The sequence below is a fragment of the Myotis daubentonii genome, chromosome 2, assembly GCF_963259705.1.
Source record: "Myotis daubentonii chromosome 2, mMyoDau2.1, whole genome shotgun sequence".
Taxonomy (NCBI): Eukaryota; Metazoa; Chordata; class Mammalia; order Chiroptera; family Vespertilionidae; genus Myotis; species Myotis daubentonii.
In genome coordinates, this window is record NC_081841.1 from 134,672,213 (window position 1) to 134,688,379 (window position 16,167).

The 16,167-nt window shown below is 37.8% G+C and overlaps 1 protein-coding gene across 1 annotated transcript in view; it reads right to left on the bottom strand.

Annotated features, from left to right (window-relative positions):
* GTF2F2 (general transcription factor IIF subunit 2) overlaps positions 1-16,167 on the bottom strand; it is a 152,757-nt gene that overhangs the window by 27,694 nt on the left and 108,896 nt on the right. Inside the window, exon 6 of the mRNA XM_059684687.1 lies at positions 2,019-2,118. Within this exon, the coding sequence (XP_059540670.1) occupies positions 2,019-2,118 (100 nt within the window). The remainder of the gene's footprint in view (positions 1-2,018; positions 2,119-16,167) is intronic.

The window sequence follows — 16,167 nt, forward strand, 5'->3', positions numbered from 1 at the left end:
GGCGGCAAGGATGTGTGTGTGTGTGTGTGTGTGTGTCCTTCAGAAAGGTTATCTCTCTTTACAGCTTATGGAAAGTGAGGTCTTTCTTGTCCTCACTGTGATAAACATATACAGGAGTGGAAACTGTATATAGAAGTTTGGCCCATAAATGGAAAAAAAAGCATAGTTAGGGGCTACAGGAGTAGCATATTAATGAAGAAAGGCAAAGACAATTAAGACCTATAATATTTTATACTTCTGTATTTCCACTTGGTTTCAGAAAATTGCATGTATTTCCATCTAAGAGTAGACAACATGAAAATAGAAGAGGGTAAAAAATTAGACTTTTATCTACCTGTCTCAACAGGAAATAGAAAAATACATCTCTTGGATAATTTGACAATTTTGTCTCCACTTATCTTGCCTGTTCTTTTCTTCAGTTTAAATTTTTCCTAAAGCATAACCAGAGGCAGTTAAATTAAAGCCTGGTTGGATGTAACTGAATTTTGACTTGCTTTATTTAATCTACACAGTGTAGCAATTTTAAAAATTTGAATGTCTTTAGAAGGGGCATGTGCACTCCAGTTCATCACAGTCTCCAGGATTTTTACCTTCTTACATTTCAGCATTCTGCTCACTGAGGATGCCGGCCTGGCATTTGCCACCTCATATAAAATAACTGTGAGAAATTCAACTATCATAAAGTCGTGGTTCAAAAATGAAATAAAAAACTAAACAAATACAAAAGAAAAAATAAAGTAGTGGTTCAGGCCAGTCTTAAAGAGTTTATTTCTTCTTAAACTCAGTATTAAGAAGCTATTAATCAACAAAGCACAACACAAGATATCAACTGTTCATTGCTACTTGACTTAATTTAGGCTTCATTTTATTTTCAGAGAATCATCACATTTTTCCTTACATTACAGGTACCTGAAGACTCAAAACCCTTAGCTCTGGTAGCATTGCTAATGACCTGCAGCAACATAGCACACTGGTTAATTAAGAGTAAACTCCTACACCAGGCTGCCTGGGTTCAATACTGGACCGATTAATTATCAGCTGTGTGACCTCAAGTAAGCTAACCTGGGTGTCTCTCAGTTACTTTATCTGTAAAATGAGGATAATACCCATAGTTAGTTCATAGGGTAGGTATGATGGTTAAATGTGTCACTATTTATGAGACACTCAGAAGAGTGCCTGGCACAAAGTAGATTTATATATACAATATATGTGTGTATTGTACATTGTAGAATACAATATATATAGTATACATCAGGGATCCTCAAACTTTTTAAACAGGGGGCCAGTTCACTGTCCCTCAGACCATTGGAGGGCCGGACTATAGTGTAAAAAAAAACTATGAACAAATTCCTATGCACACTGCACATATCTTATTTTGAAGTAAAAAAACAAAACAGGAACAAATACAATATTTGTATTTGCATGTGGCCCGCGGGCTGTAGTTTGAGGACCCCTGGATATGCTTCAATAAAAAAAGGTTTAAAACATAAGGGCAGCCCTGACCAGTATTGCTCTGTGGTTAGAGCCTTGGCCCTTGCACTGAAGGGTTGCGGGTTTGATCCTCACCCCCAGTTGGGACGCATGCAGGGGCAACCAGTTGATGAGTCTCTCACACTGCTGTTTCTCTCTCTCCCTCTCCCCCTCTCCACTCTCTTCCACTCTCTCTGAAAACCAATAGGAAAAATATCCTCAGGTGAGGATTAACAACAACAAAAAACCAAAACGAACATAAGGGCAGTCCTCACTTTGCATGGTAGTGTGAGACCGTAAATGACTGTGCAAGCTGAAACTAAGCAAAGTAATTTTAATAATCAATGGGAAAAATTACCATTGTTTCATGACCTTTAAATTTTTTTGTCAAAACATTAAAAACTCTGTTACAAAGGTATAAAATATGAAAAAAGTAAAACTATTATTTATTAGGGATATCATAATTTATCCCTTACTAAGGCTGAATAACTCAAGCACTTGATAGCATGGTCTATGATACAGAAAAGGTATAATGAAGACAGACTTACATTGTATTGATGATTGGCAACAGGTTTGTAATTGGTTGTCACAACTTTGTCCAGTTGTTGTGATAGCCGTACAGGTTTAGAAGATTCTTCTATTTGCAGTCTGAAAAATAAAAGGCACTATTAACAAATTCCCTTGTTTATTATTATTAGAGTGAAACCTGAAGAGTTAGTCCTATAATTCTTCTTCCTCAAGAACTAATACTTAACCTTAGAAGACATACCAACCTTAATATAATACTTCAAAAACACACTGAATATACGACTATATTGTAGAAACTAGACCATAAGCTAAACATACAATCTCATTGTGATTCTACAACTTTCTTCTAACCATATACTAATAGTCAAACTTTCATTAAAACAAATGATTTCTGGAAAAAATCTGCATGTAAAAATGAATTACTGTATCATAAATCATTTGGCCTAAAACTAATCAAGTTGTTAATTCAGAAATTCTATCCACTTAATAAGAGATAGAGTAAATAAAAAGATAATACACTACCACTCAGGGTCTAGTGCAGTTATGGCGAACCTTTTGAGCTTGGCGTGTCAGCATTTTGAAAAACCCTAACTTCATTCTGGTGCCGTGTCACATATAGAAATTTTTTGGTATTTGCAACCATAGTAAAACAAAGATTTATATTTTTGATATTTATTTTATATATTTAAATGCCATTTAACAAAGAAAAATCAACCAAAAAAATGGGTTTGCGTGTCACCTCTGACACGCATGGCATAGGTTCGCCCTCACTGGTCTAGTGGCTGCTTTACTGGACAATACAGACAGAATATCTCCATTATCAAAGTAACTACTATTGGACAGCACTAGTCTATTTTAGGACTCCCTCTAAATCAGTGGTTCTCAACCTTCCTGATGCCGCGACCCTTTAATACAGTTCCTCATGTTGTGGTGACCCCTAACCATAAAATTATTTTCGTTGCTACTTCATAATTGTAATTTTGCTACTGTTATGAATCGTAATATAAATATCTGATATGCAGGATGTATTTTCATTGTTACAAATTGAACATAATTAAAGCATAGTGATTAATCACAAAAACAATATGTAGTTATATATGTTTTCCGATGGTCTTAGGCGACCCCTGTGAAAGGGTCATTCGACCCCCAATGGGGTCGCGACCCACAGGTTGAGAACCACTGCTCTAAATTAAAACATAACTCAAAACACCACCTTTAAAAAAAAAATCCTCACCTGAGGATAGTTTTTCCATTGATTTTTTTTTTTTAAGAGAAAGGAAGAGCGGGGGTAGAGAGAGAAACATCAATATGAGAGAGACATCCTTTGGTGTGTGGGTTGAGGCTATTACCACTGAATTACACCAGCCTCTGCTCAAAATACCACTTAAAAAAAAAAGAGCCAAAAATAAACATGACACTATGTACAGCATATTATAAAACATAATACTTGACCAGCATATTTACATACTCAAGTAGCAGTCTTAGGTAATTTTGTTTTGGACTAAATGTTATCATATTTCATGACTCACATTTTACCATTTACTCCTTATTTTAAAAATTACATGAATTCATTTTTTCTATCAGCAGAGTAAATCTAAAAAATGTTTTAAGGGGGAAAAAGTAGTTTTTCATAGTGACTATTTTTTTTTAAATATATATTTTATTGATTTTTTTACAGAGAGAAAGGGAGAGAGATAGAGAGTTAGAAACATCGATGAGAGAGAAACATCGATCAGCCACCTCCTGCACATCCCCCACTGGGGATGTGCCCGCAACCCAGGTACATGCCCTTGACCGGAATCGAACCTGGGACCTTTCAGTCCGCAGGCCGACGCTCTATCCACTGAGCCAAACCGGTTTCGGCCATAGTGACTATTTTTAAACAAAATGTATCATTGTACCTTTATTTATTTTGTTAAAATATATTTTATTGAAGAACCGAGTGGGGGAGAACCAAGATGGCAGCATAGGTTAACGCCGGAGTTTGCTGCTTTGAACAACTACTTCAAAAGTGAAACCAAAAAACGGAAGGGACATCACCCAGAACCACAGGAACGCTGGCTGAGTGGAAGTCCTACAACTAGGAGGAAAGAGAAACGCATACGGACACTCAGAGGAGGCGCAGTGGTGAAGTCAAATTCTGAGGTGCGGAGTGCGCGGAGCGGGCTGGCGGCGGAGGGCGCGGTTGTTGTTTTCAATCGGGAGGGAGTCGCAGACTCTGAGCTCCAGATCCGGGCGAGTCTTTAGGGACCCAGACTCAAATGGGAGAAGCGGGACTGTCTGGCTTCCATCAGAGCGAGTGCAGCTTTCTCTCCGAGCTTTGCAGCGGGTGATGGGTCTCAGAGAGGCAGAGCCCCTGGGGACAGGACTGAGAGCCGCCATAACTGCTCTCTCCGGCCCACCCTGTTGATCCTGTGCGACCCGCCCCGCCCAAGCCCTGCACAGAGGCATTTGCCAGATAGCCTCAGGCAAAGGCTAGATTAGCACCTCCCTAGAGGACAGAAGTTCTCTCACTGCTGACACAGCTGATTCTCATAGCCACTTGGCCTGGAGGTCAAACCCTCCCTGGAATTAGCTACAACAATCAAGATTTAACTACAAGACTGCGAACAAAGACCACTAGGGGGTGCACCAAGGAAGCATAACAAAATGCGGAGACAAAGAAACAGGACAAAATTGTCAATGGAAGATATAGAGTTCAGAACCACACTTTTAAGGTCTCTCAAGAACTGTTTAGAAGCTGTCGATAAGCTTAATGAGATCTACACGAAAACTAATAAGACCCTCGATCTTATATTGGGGAACCAACTAGAAATTAAGCATACACGGACTGAAATAACGAATATTATACAGACTCCCGACAGCAGACCAGAGGAGCGCAAGAATCAAGTCAATGATTTGAAATGCGAGGAAGCAAAAAACATCCAACCAGAAAAGCAAAATGAAAAAAGAATCCAAAAATGAGAGGATAGTGTAAGGAGCCTCTGGGACAGCTTCAAGCGTAACAACATCAGAATTATAGGGGTGCCAGAAGATGAGAGAGAGCAAGATATTGAAAACCTATTTGAAGAAATAATGACAGAAAACTTCCCCCACCTGGTGAAAGAAATGGACTTACAGGTCCAAGAAGCGCGGAGAACCCCAAACAAAAGGAATCCAAAGAGGACCACACCAAGACACATCATAATTAAAATGCCAAGAGCAAAAGATAAAGAGAGAATCTTAAAAACAGCAAGAGAAAGAAACTCAGTTACCTACAAGGGAATACCCATACGACTGTCAGCTGATTTCTCAACAGAAACTTTGCAGGCCAGAAGGGAGTGGCAAGAAATATTCAAAGTGATGAATACCAAGAACCTACAACCAAGATTACTTTATCCAGCAAAGCTATCATTCAGAATTGAAGGTCAGATAAAGAGCTTCACAGATAAGGAAAAGCTAAAGGAGTTCATCACCACCAAACCAGGATTATATGAAATGCTGAAAGGTATCCTTTAAGAAGAGGAAGAAGAAGAAAAAGGTAAAGATACAAACTATGAACAACAAATATGCATCTATCAACAAGTGAATCTAAGAATCAAGTGAATAAATAATCTGATGAACAGAATGAACTGTTGATTATAATAGAATCAGGGACATAGAAAGGGAATGGACTGACTATTCTTGGGGAGGAAAGGGGTATGGGAGATGTGGGAAGAGACTGGACAAAAATCGTGCACCTATGGATGAGGACAGTGGGTGGGGAGTGAGGGCGGAAGGTGGGGCAGGAACTGGGAGGAGGGGAGTTATGGGGGGGAAAAAAAAGAGGAACAAATGTAATAATCTGAACAATAAAGATTTAATTAAAAAAAAATATATATTTTATTGATTTTTTACAGAGAGGAAGGGAGAAGGATAGCAACCAAGGTACATGCCCTTCACTGGAATCGAACCCGGGACCCTTCAGTCCACAGGCCGACACTCTATCCACTGAGCCAGACTGGTTAGGGCTATCACTGTACTTTTATACTTCTCATCAGTAAGATCAGAATATAAGAATATATTTAAAGCACTACAAGGAAAAAAAATGCCAACCACATCTAGCTAAATTATAATTGAAGAGTAAGAGTGAAATAAAAGCATTTTTGAACAAAAAATAAGTCTATCATTGATAGAACCTCACTGAGAGAACTACTCAAGGACTTTTTTCAGTAAGAAGGAAAATGAACCCAAAAGAAACTAGTGGTATGCAATGGTCATAGCAAAGAAATTGAGAACCATGATAGAAAGTTGCCCACTCAATAAACAAAAAAGGTGGGTTTTTTTTTTTTTTTTTAAAAGAAAGTGCAACTAACATGAAAGGTGGGAAGGAAGAGATCAGAATTAATGCATTTCTGTCTCTTTCTTTTGTCTTGTTAATCCTCACCCAAGGATATTTTTTCCATTGATTTTTTTAGAGAGAGTAGAAGGGAGAGAGAAGATCGATGTGAAAGAGGCTCATCCATTGGTTGCCTCTGTCTTACTGGGGCTAGGGATCAAACTCCGCAACCCAGGTACATGCCCTTGACCGGGAATCAAACCCACAATCCTTTGGTCTACAGGCCAACTTTCTAACCACTGAGTAAACCCGGCCAGGGCAGAATTAATTCATTTTCAAATTTCTATGTTCTCTAAATTTTCTGCAATAAGCATCTATTACATTTATAATCAGAAAGGAAGTATATTTTCTTAAAGAAAAAAAATCATTTCTTGGAAGGTTAATTTAAAAGCATAAAAACGTTGGTTATTTAAAATCAATGCATGTTCAAGGATCGAGATGACAGTGGAGAGGAAATTCAGACACTGACACGCACAGAGGAGAGACGATGTGAAGACACAGAGAGAAGATGACTGTCCACAGACAAGGAGAGGGGCCTAGAACAGATCCCTTCCTCATGGCTCTCAGAAGAAACCAATCCTGCAGACACTCCAGTCTTGGATCCAGGACTGTGTGAAAATAAATTCCTGTTGCTAAGCCTAAATAAATAAAAGTAACACATTTAACATCATATATTACTTAAGAGTGGGACCTTAGCCCTAACTGGTTTGGCTCAGTGGATAGAGCGTCGGCCTGCAGACTGAAGGGTCCCAGGTTCGATTCCGGTCAAGGGCATGTACCTTGGTTGCGGGCACATCCCCAGTAGGGGGTGTGCTGGAGGCAGCTGATTGATGTTTCTCTCTCATTGATGTTTCTAACTCTCTATCCCTCTCCCTTCCTCTCTGTAAAATTCAATAAAATATATTAAAAAAAAAAAAAAAGAGTGGGACTTTAAATTCTTTGGCTCATTAGAATAGGAACTAAAAATAATTTTCATTTAAAATTCCTACCAAAGCACAACTTGCCGTTCTTATAATATTTATTATTTAATTCCCTGGATGAAGTTTATTATCTATTTGCTTCTGCCTGCTCTTAGGCATATCAAATTACTCAGAAGATATTATATATCTACTAATTGTTTTTTTAATTTGAAAAGTATAACTACTATAAGTTTTGTTTTTACAACAAACCCAAATTCAGTATAGTAGTTTCTGCATTGAAAAATAAATATTTTCATTCTTCTGTTTATAAATCCTTCCCTAATCTTTAAATACATAAAATGATTGTTTTTATAAAGTGTAAGAAAAGTACTCTGGAAATGTCTATAGGAACTTACTGTTTATATAACTATATATCAAATGTTACTTTGCTTTTCATGTGACAAATACATTTTCTATGAACCTTGAAGAAAGCACTAGCTAAAGGTCTAGAAGGGAGATGTCCACCCAAAAATGGACTTTGACTTACAATCCTTCAATGGCCTATTAACTGTTCTTAGATGAAACACAAGCTTCTTCAACATGACTTCACATCCCTCTGGGTTCTAGTCCTTGCTTATCTCGCACATTTGCATCAGGCTACAGCTGTGCCATGACCAGATTTGAGAAGGAACCTCCTCCTGAAAATCATGCAACATGTGTTTCCTGGGTGCCTATCTCTGCCAGGGGCTAGGTTAGAGGTTGGGAATGCTGCAGTGAGGAAAAGACTTGTTCTAGAGAAAGACTAACATTAAACACATGCTTATCCACAACTAATTTACTGCAGTTCTAAAGAGAGACAGGGCAGTGGTATTACAACAAATGATAGCATGTTGGCATGACATAAAAATTAACTTCAAGGTGTGCACTTGATGGTAAGCTGGAGCAGGACTGCTCATGCTTACAAGAGGTCGGTCAGGCAAGAAGACTGGGTGAAAATAACTTCTCCAAGCAGATAGGATGTCTCAAAGTGACTACAAGATAAAACCTTTATTGGTAAAAAAGTGGAAACAAATAGGAATGTTTACAAAGTGTTAGAACTAAGCCTGCGTAAATCCTTAAGAAAATATCTATTAAAAAAATATATAGCTAAGTGGCAAGCCTTTTCCTGAATACTTCTTTGTGTTCTAACCTTGGTCCTGTCCCCTAATGCACTCAGTTCTCAGGGGTATGGCCTCTTTAAATGGTAATCTGTTATGCTGCCACTAAATCATCTTCCCTGTTTCAACTGTCTCATTTCACAATTTAATCTTGAGATATTTAAAAAGGGAAGCATTTACTAGCTCCCTCTGTCCACATTAAATGATTGTTCCCATTACTTCACAATTTGAAAATTCCTTAGGGTTTCAGTTTGTTTAGGTGTCTTTATAAATGGTAGCTTATTCTTGTCATATTCTTATACTTGAATTTATCTGAAGAACTTATTTGCAGCCACTGCATCCTGATTTCAGTTCATGTGGAATACTTTCAATTCTAATGTAACAGTTCTATAAGCCAATGCCATCATCCCAAACAGTGTCATGCCACTTTATCCTCAAAGTATTTATTAATATTTTAAATATATAAAGAAATACACTTAACTAACATTTTAAAAATAAAAAAGCTCATGTAAAATTTTAACCTTTTTATTATACATTTAAAATTTGTTTAATTAAAAGGATCTTATGATTCAAAACTCAAAAGGTTAATCTATGGACTGAAAATATGACATTTTTAAAGACTAAACCTTAAAATAGTTTAATTAACCTTGAATAGTTTAAAATAATTTAGCAGGGTTTTTTACTTAACACTAAATAATTCATTTAACATTATTTCACGAAGTGTCAGAACAAGTTGCAACTCCATTTCACCACTGAACAATGCACCAATTTAAACATCACTGACCTCAACATGCCTTCAAAGTGAAAATAAGGTTCATCTGGGCTTGTACAAAATAATATAATTTGGAAATATTTGTGGTGGACTGTACAGGCAGGACTAAGAACAAGCTAAAAGCTTCACTATCTTGACCATTTAAAAAATGGGCCTTAACTTTTTCAGAAAAATTTAAGATGTGGTATTATTTTCAAGAAACAGCAACAGAGGCCCTGGCTCAGTTGGTTAGAACATCGTCCCAATACGCCAAGTTTTCAAGTTCAATCCCCAGTTAAGGGCACATATACTAGTAAGAATCAACCAATGTGGGAAAGGGTAAAGTAGAGATTAAACCTGGGGGAGACTATGTTTGTGTTTTAGAAAGATTACTCAGTTAATCAATGTGTGAGATGGTTTGGCAATGGACTGGAGAGGCAAGGGACAAGAGCTCAATTAGAAGGTCACTATACATCCAGGTAACAGGTGATGTGTGTTTGAATGAAGACAGCTGCTCAGGGGGATAGATAAGAGAATATCTCTGAAGGCAGACTAGACAGGGCTTGATAATTGATAGGAAATATGTGGTAAAATAAAGGATTGTTGAAAAAAAGAAGAATCAACCAATAAATACAAAAATAAGTGGAACAACAAATCGATGTTTCTTTCTAATCAATAAATAAATTTTAAAAAAGAAAAACAAAGTAATAGAAAGATAATATTCTGTGATTATTTAGATTCAGTCAGGCCGGTTTGACCTTTGTTTTATAAACCATTAAAAAACACACATTACTAATTACTAAGCACTAATTACTACTACCACTTCAGGACAATATATAATATACTTCCAAAATCTTAGAAGGCTAGGACTCACTGAATTTCTAGTCTTTCTAGAATTATTATTTAAGAGTTTTATCTCTTCTCAATAAAGAAAAAGCTCAAGGGCAACATAACTAAAAGCTTTCTGAAACACTAATAAAATTACAACTATTACAAATAATAATAGACATTTAAAGAGCACTTCCTATGTGCTGGAAACAGTGTTAAAATTTTTACCTACCATCTCAATCTTACTCTTTCCTCATATCTATATATATAAAAGCCTAAGTGACAGTTACAACTGAACAAACGGTTCGTCGGTCACTGTGACACACAATGACCACCAGGGGGCAGATGCTCAACGCAAGAGCTGCCCCATGGTGGTCAGTGTGCTCCCACAGTCAACCTCCAATTGGCCTGATCTGGACTGGGCAAGAGGGGCCCTGATCGGCCCGATCTCCTGCTAGGCCAAGGGGCCCCACCTGTGCACAAATTTGTGCACTGGGCCTCTAGTTAAGCAATAACAGAATTGGAACTCAGGTCTTCGTTGTATACTTCAAGGTTCAAGCGGTTAATCTATACAGTCCCTAAAAGTATACAATTCCTCCTATACAGTCTCCTAAAGGACCAAAGAACAGAATAATATCTCTACTTAACCCAATTCTAAACACAGAGAGAACAGTACATTCTCCTTTACAACACTGAAAACAAAGATTCCTATTCAGTCCATGTCACTGGTCATTAGACTATAATCACAGTCCATAATCACCTTTATCAAAATTACTTAAAGAGCTTCATTACACGTTATATAAGTAGACTATTTTCATGCTTAAGCAGAAAACCCTAAGTAATAATGCCTTGCTAATCTGATTATCAACTACAGAATTAAACAACTACAAAAACATTGAACAACAAATGTTTACATGAGCAACTGCCAATGTAGGAGTTATTTTATAATGTAAATACCATTTTTTTTTTTTAGCATTCATCTATCTTTTGCTATAGCTACACTTGATTGCAATTTAAGCTGTTCTTAAAATGACATACTTAAAAGTTTCATGACCAAGAGAAGCAGGAACACATCAGAGCACTGGGACTATCTGTGAGAGAAAACAAATACATGTGGCCCAAGGTCAGATAACCAAAAAGGAAATTTCGGGAGAAGAACCAGCTTGGGAGCAGATGGAAAGAAAGCTGAACGAAAGGCCAGGTGAGGTAATAAACAGGTGCACACTGAGCTGATTTACTGATATGAAAAGGCTCTGATGAGGCCTAACTGAAAACAGTAAATTTATAGAAAGTTTCAGTTTTGGGGGAGTAGGACAAAGAGAGCTTCTCAGAGGAATTGTAACAGTAATACATTTTAGCTTATTAGAATGTGGATTTAATTGCTAATAAAAAGACTTAATGAAAACCGGGGCCTTCCCTATGTCCCCAGGGCCTAGAACAGGCATGTCACATAAAGTGTTGAATAAATTAGGGGGGGGGGGGAAGACAAGAAGTTTTAGACTGTACTTAATAAGAGATGGTAATTTGATTGTCAAATCATATGATTTACAGTGATATATGCTAACATTTAGATTTGGCATTTAAGAAAAGAGAGTGTAAAATGTATTAAGGTTTAATTTTCACTCTGTAAGAAAAGGAAAATAGTCCATTATCTCCTTGCACTATTCAATATGGTAGCCACTGGCAATATGCAACTATTTATTTATGTAGTTTTAAAAAAACACATATTTTTATTGATTTCAGAGAGGAAGAGAAAAGGAGAGACAGACAGAAACATCTATGATGAGAGAGAATCATTGACTGGCTACCTCCTGCACACCCCACACTGGGGATTGAGCCCACAACCTGGGTATGTTCCTTGACCTAGAATTGAACCATGACCTCCTGGTTCATAGGTCAAGGCTCAACCACTGAGCCATGCCAGCCAGGCTGCAACAATTTAAATTAAGTAAAATCAAATAAAACTAAAACCTCAGTTCCTCAGGTACACCAGCTAATTTTAAATGCTCAAGAGCTACATGTGGCTAGCCCCTACCATATTGGACAACACAAATATAGAACACTTGTATCACCACAGAAAGTTCTACTGGACAATGCAAGAGAATCACAAACTCCAATGTCTACAGGGACCTATCAAGTAAAGGAGAAAGTAACAGCGAGAGAGGTAGAGGCTCTGGTGAACGGGAAATGGAGTACATGCTCCATCCCAAGTCCTCAGCACCAGTTGATAGTTACTCAGTCAGATTTTTAGGTGAAATAATTTATTAAACATTGTCTACTGATTCAATTAAAAAAACAGGCACCCCTTAAAACCAAAACCCCCCTCAAAACCAAACTATACACCAGCTATACCAGGCCACTAGGAGGCAAACCTCCGATTTATATATCTACACCCCAGGGTTTTGTTTTGTTTTGTTTTGTTTTAAGCAAAGAAGCAGCAAACAATTAAGAATTATTACTAAAAGTAGGAAGGTCATGACACAAGTGTGTCATAACCCCTGGCATCAAAACTATAGTTTTGTTGAAGGACCAGCAATTCCCTCCACTTCCAATCCCACGCTCCCAATCCAGAGGAGAATCCATGCTCTGGCTGACAAACTCTCCTAGATTGTGCTCGGACTAAGAACTGAAAAATATTTTCTATATAATACAGAAATGTGATTTTTTTTTTTACTTTTTGTAGAATTAGCAATTTCATTATGATTCAACCTGATAGCTCCCTCTTAATGAAAGACTTAATACTGAGTTGAATTCTCCTATATGAGAACAATATTCAAATTGCTAATTAAGTCCCATTGTAATGGTGACTTGCCCATGATCGTATAGTTTGACAGAAGCAGACAGGAAAAAAATTCAAGATTCCTTGTCCACTGCTCTTCACCATAATTGCATCTTAAATGTAATGAAGCAATTCAGACATCTTCTCAAGTTGGTAAATGTATGCTATGCCAATTTAAAATATTTAGAGCTATTTAAGAAGAAATTATGTCCAAAATATGTCCATTACAATAGCTGGCAAGGTGTTCCGAAGGGGTTACACCCAGCGAGGGAATGATGATTCACACTGGACGTTTGTTAAAAACAACAGCTACTAAAAAGTTTTTGGTATGTGTTGAGTAAGGAAAAATAAACGACACAGTGACAGTGTAATGAAGACTTTTATGTAAGTGTTTCTATTTTTCTAACTACTGCCTAATTTTTTGCCGGGAGCCGGTCAATCTTTGCTGTTTCAAGGGACCTGGCATATATGGCATACGGTTCTTAATATGTTTGCTCACCTTCTTGGCGCTGTGTTTTAACCAAGGTCACCTCTCCAAGAAAGGTTGAATCCCCAGGTAGGGATTTTCCCCTGAAGTTAGGGAGGGAATAAAACCTCTTAACTAAGTGCCAGGCGGGTAATTAATCATTTTAACTACGAACAATCATGCTTAAGCTACATAATCTTTACTCCCTGGAATGGAGATAAGAAATGTCCTAACCTTTGGAATAGAGATCGATAGGATTGGAATCAACTGGTATAAATACAGATGCAACAAGACAGCGAGAGACAGAACTTCAGAGACAGAACTTATAAGACAGAACCAAGAGAGACAGAACTTAGAACACAGAACTTAGAAGACAGAACTCAGAAGACAGAACCTACACGGAGCCTGGAGACAGAAGAACTTCGCTGGAGACAACATGGCAAAAGATCCTGGACAGAAACTGGCCTCAGAACCTAGAGACAGAACCTAGCGAGAGAACATGGCAAAAGATCCTGGACTGAACCTGACTATAGAACATGGCAAGAGAACCTGACTAGAACCTGGTGACTGAACCTGGCTGGAGAACCTGGACAGAACCTGGCTGGAGATCCTAAGCAGAACCTCTCTGGAGATCCAGACCAGAACTTGGCTGGAGATCCTGGCTAGGCTGCTGATCAACTGAACGCTGTCTCCGTGTCCTTCCTTCTTCGCCGACTCCGTCCACACCTTTGGGGACCCCTGGACCTGCTGGGGCTGGACCCTGGCAATTTTTGATTTTCACTGAAACAAAGTAAGACTCAGTCTTTTATCTTCAGGAAGAGCACATTGTCAGCATTCCAGAGAGTACTTCTTCATCTCTGTTAGCTAAACAACAAAACTCCACTCAACAGTCCAAATATAAGTATCTTATCTCAGAGCCAGAATATTTTTACTATCTTATATTCCTTCCTTATGTATTCTACTTATGATCTTGAACTTTAAGTCAAGCTTAGTGGACATCTTTAACCGAAGCAGAAGCAGTACTTCTAAGTCACTAGCATCCTGGTTGCATAAAAGTACAATATATGGCCAACTGGAGGAAGGGGATCAGGAAGGCAAAACACACAACAACTGGTTCTTATGAAGCTGGGAGGCAATAGGATATCCAAGGTTTTCACTGCCTTAAGTGTTTGGTCAAATAATTTTACCTTTTGGTTACCTGTACCTTATCCATTGCAATATCTTTTTCTTTAGCCTAGTCAGACATGATTTCTTATATCATTTCATAAAAGCAAACTGCTTTCCACCTTGGAAAGTTTGGATTCTTCTCACAATCCAGGACCACTGGCTCCTAACTGCTCACCTGCCTGCCTGCCTGATTGCCCCTAACTGCCTCTGCTGACGGGCCTGATTGCCCTTAACCGCCCTCCCCTGCCGGCCTGATCACCTCTAACTGCCTCTGCCTACCTGCCTGAGTGCCCCTAACCGCCCTCCCCTGCCGGCCTGATTGCCCCTAACTGCCCTCTAACTGCTCCCCTGCCGGCCTGATCATCCCTAACTGCCTCTGCCTTGGCCCCGGCCACCACGGAAGATATATGGTCAACCTGGTCTAATTAGCATATTACCCTTTTATTAGTATAGATAATTTTGTCAGTTCATGTTGCCAGCCCTCTCAATAACATTCAAATATGTTGTTGTAAGCTCCCCAAAGTACTTATCCACTAACTTATTGATAAAGAGGCTTCTGGCTTGATATTATTTGGTGGAGCATTGTGCAACAGTGACAAAGTTACCTGGCCAATATGCATATTTTCTCTAACACAGAGCCCATGGATAGATTTATTAATAACTGATATATTAATATTACCAATTGAATAATATAATTTTCTTGCTATCAGTAGAGGGAAGAAGGCACTATAAAATGTTTCAGTTTGATTTTTCTAAGTATATAAAATATAACCTGGTTCAATTTAAACCTAGGTTATTTTATATTCGTCTTTGTACAAAAACAAATAAACTTAGCATACAGAAAAAGGGTTTCTAAACAAGATCTGGGTAAAAACAGCCCTGATTTTCATAGATCTAAAAATTTATAGATTTAGACTCTAAATTACTTTATTTGCATTGCTAGCTCTACTTAAAGGCAGCTTTACCTTTTATTACTTATTTAATAGTCTATAATTCCTGTAAAATGTTAGGGATATCAGTCTATTCTTCATGTGCCTCTGGTTAGTCATAGAATGACTACTACTATGGGTCAAAAGAAATGTATAAAAATGTATTCTGCACCATCAACATGCATGAATGGTACAAACTGATATAGGATACTTATAGCCATGATGCATATTCGAGAAGTGATGAACAAAATCTACTTTATTATGGTAAGCTGTAGATATGATCTAGATCTGGGTCATTTATCTTTGTAAATGCTGCTTTGTAGACATCTTTGATTAGGCTGAATACCAGTAGGAAGATGATGAGGATGAATACTAAGAAAGCAGAAACTCCTATATTACTTTTTCCAGTTGTAATGGTTTTATACCAAGCTCCTTCTCTCAGTTACCTCTAGAATTGCTAGCTGAAGGCAAAGGCAAAGTCTGTACCCATGGGACACTCCAAAGTAACATACTCAAATAGCAACTGACCCTACAACCTTTCTGCTAGCACAATCCATTCAACAACTCAGTTAGACAGGAACAAATGAGAAATTATGTATATGTACACATATACATTTGAATAAACACATAATATTTAAAACATGTCCATATTTCTCCTGGGACAATATATAGAACCAAGGAAGAAATTAATAAGGATCAAAATTCATAAGAAGGGGTTAAAAGTATGGAATGTGTTTGATAAAAGCAATTTAGATGTGAAATGAACTTGGTGGGTTAAAGTGAGCCTTCACATGTTTAAAATAGATGGTACAAAAATAATATTTACATCATTTAAG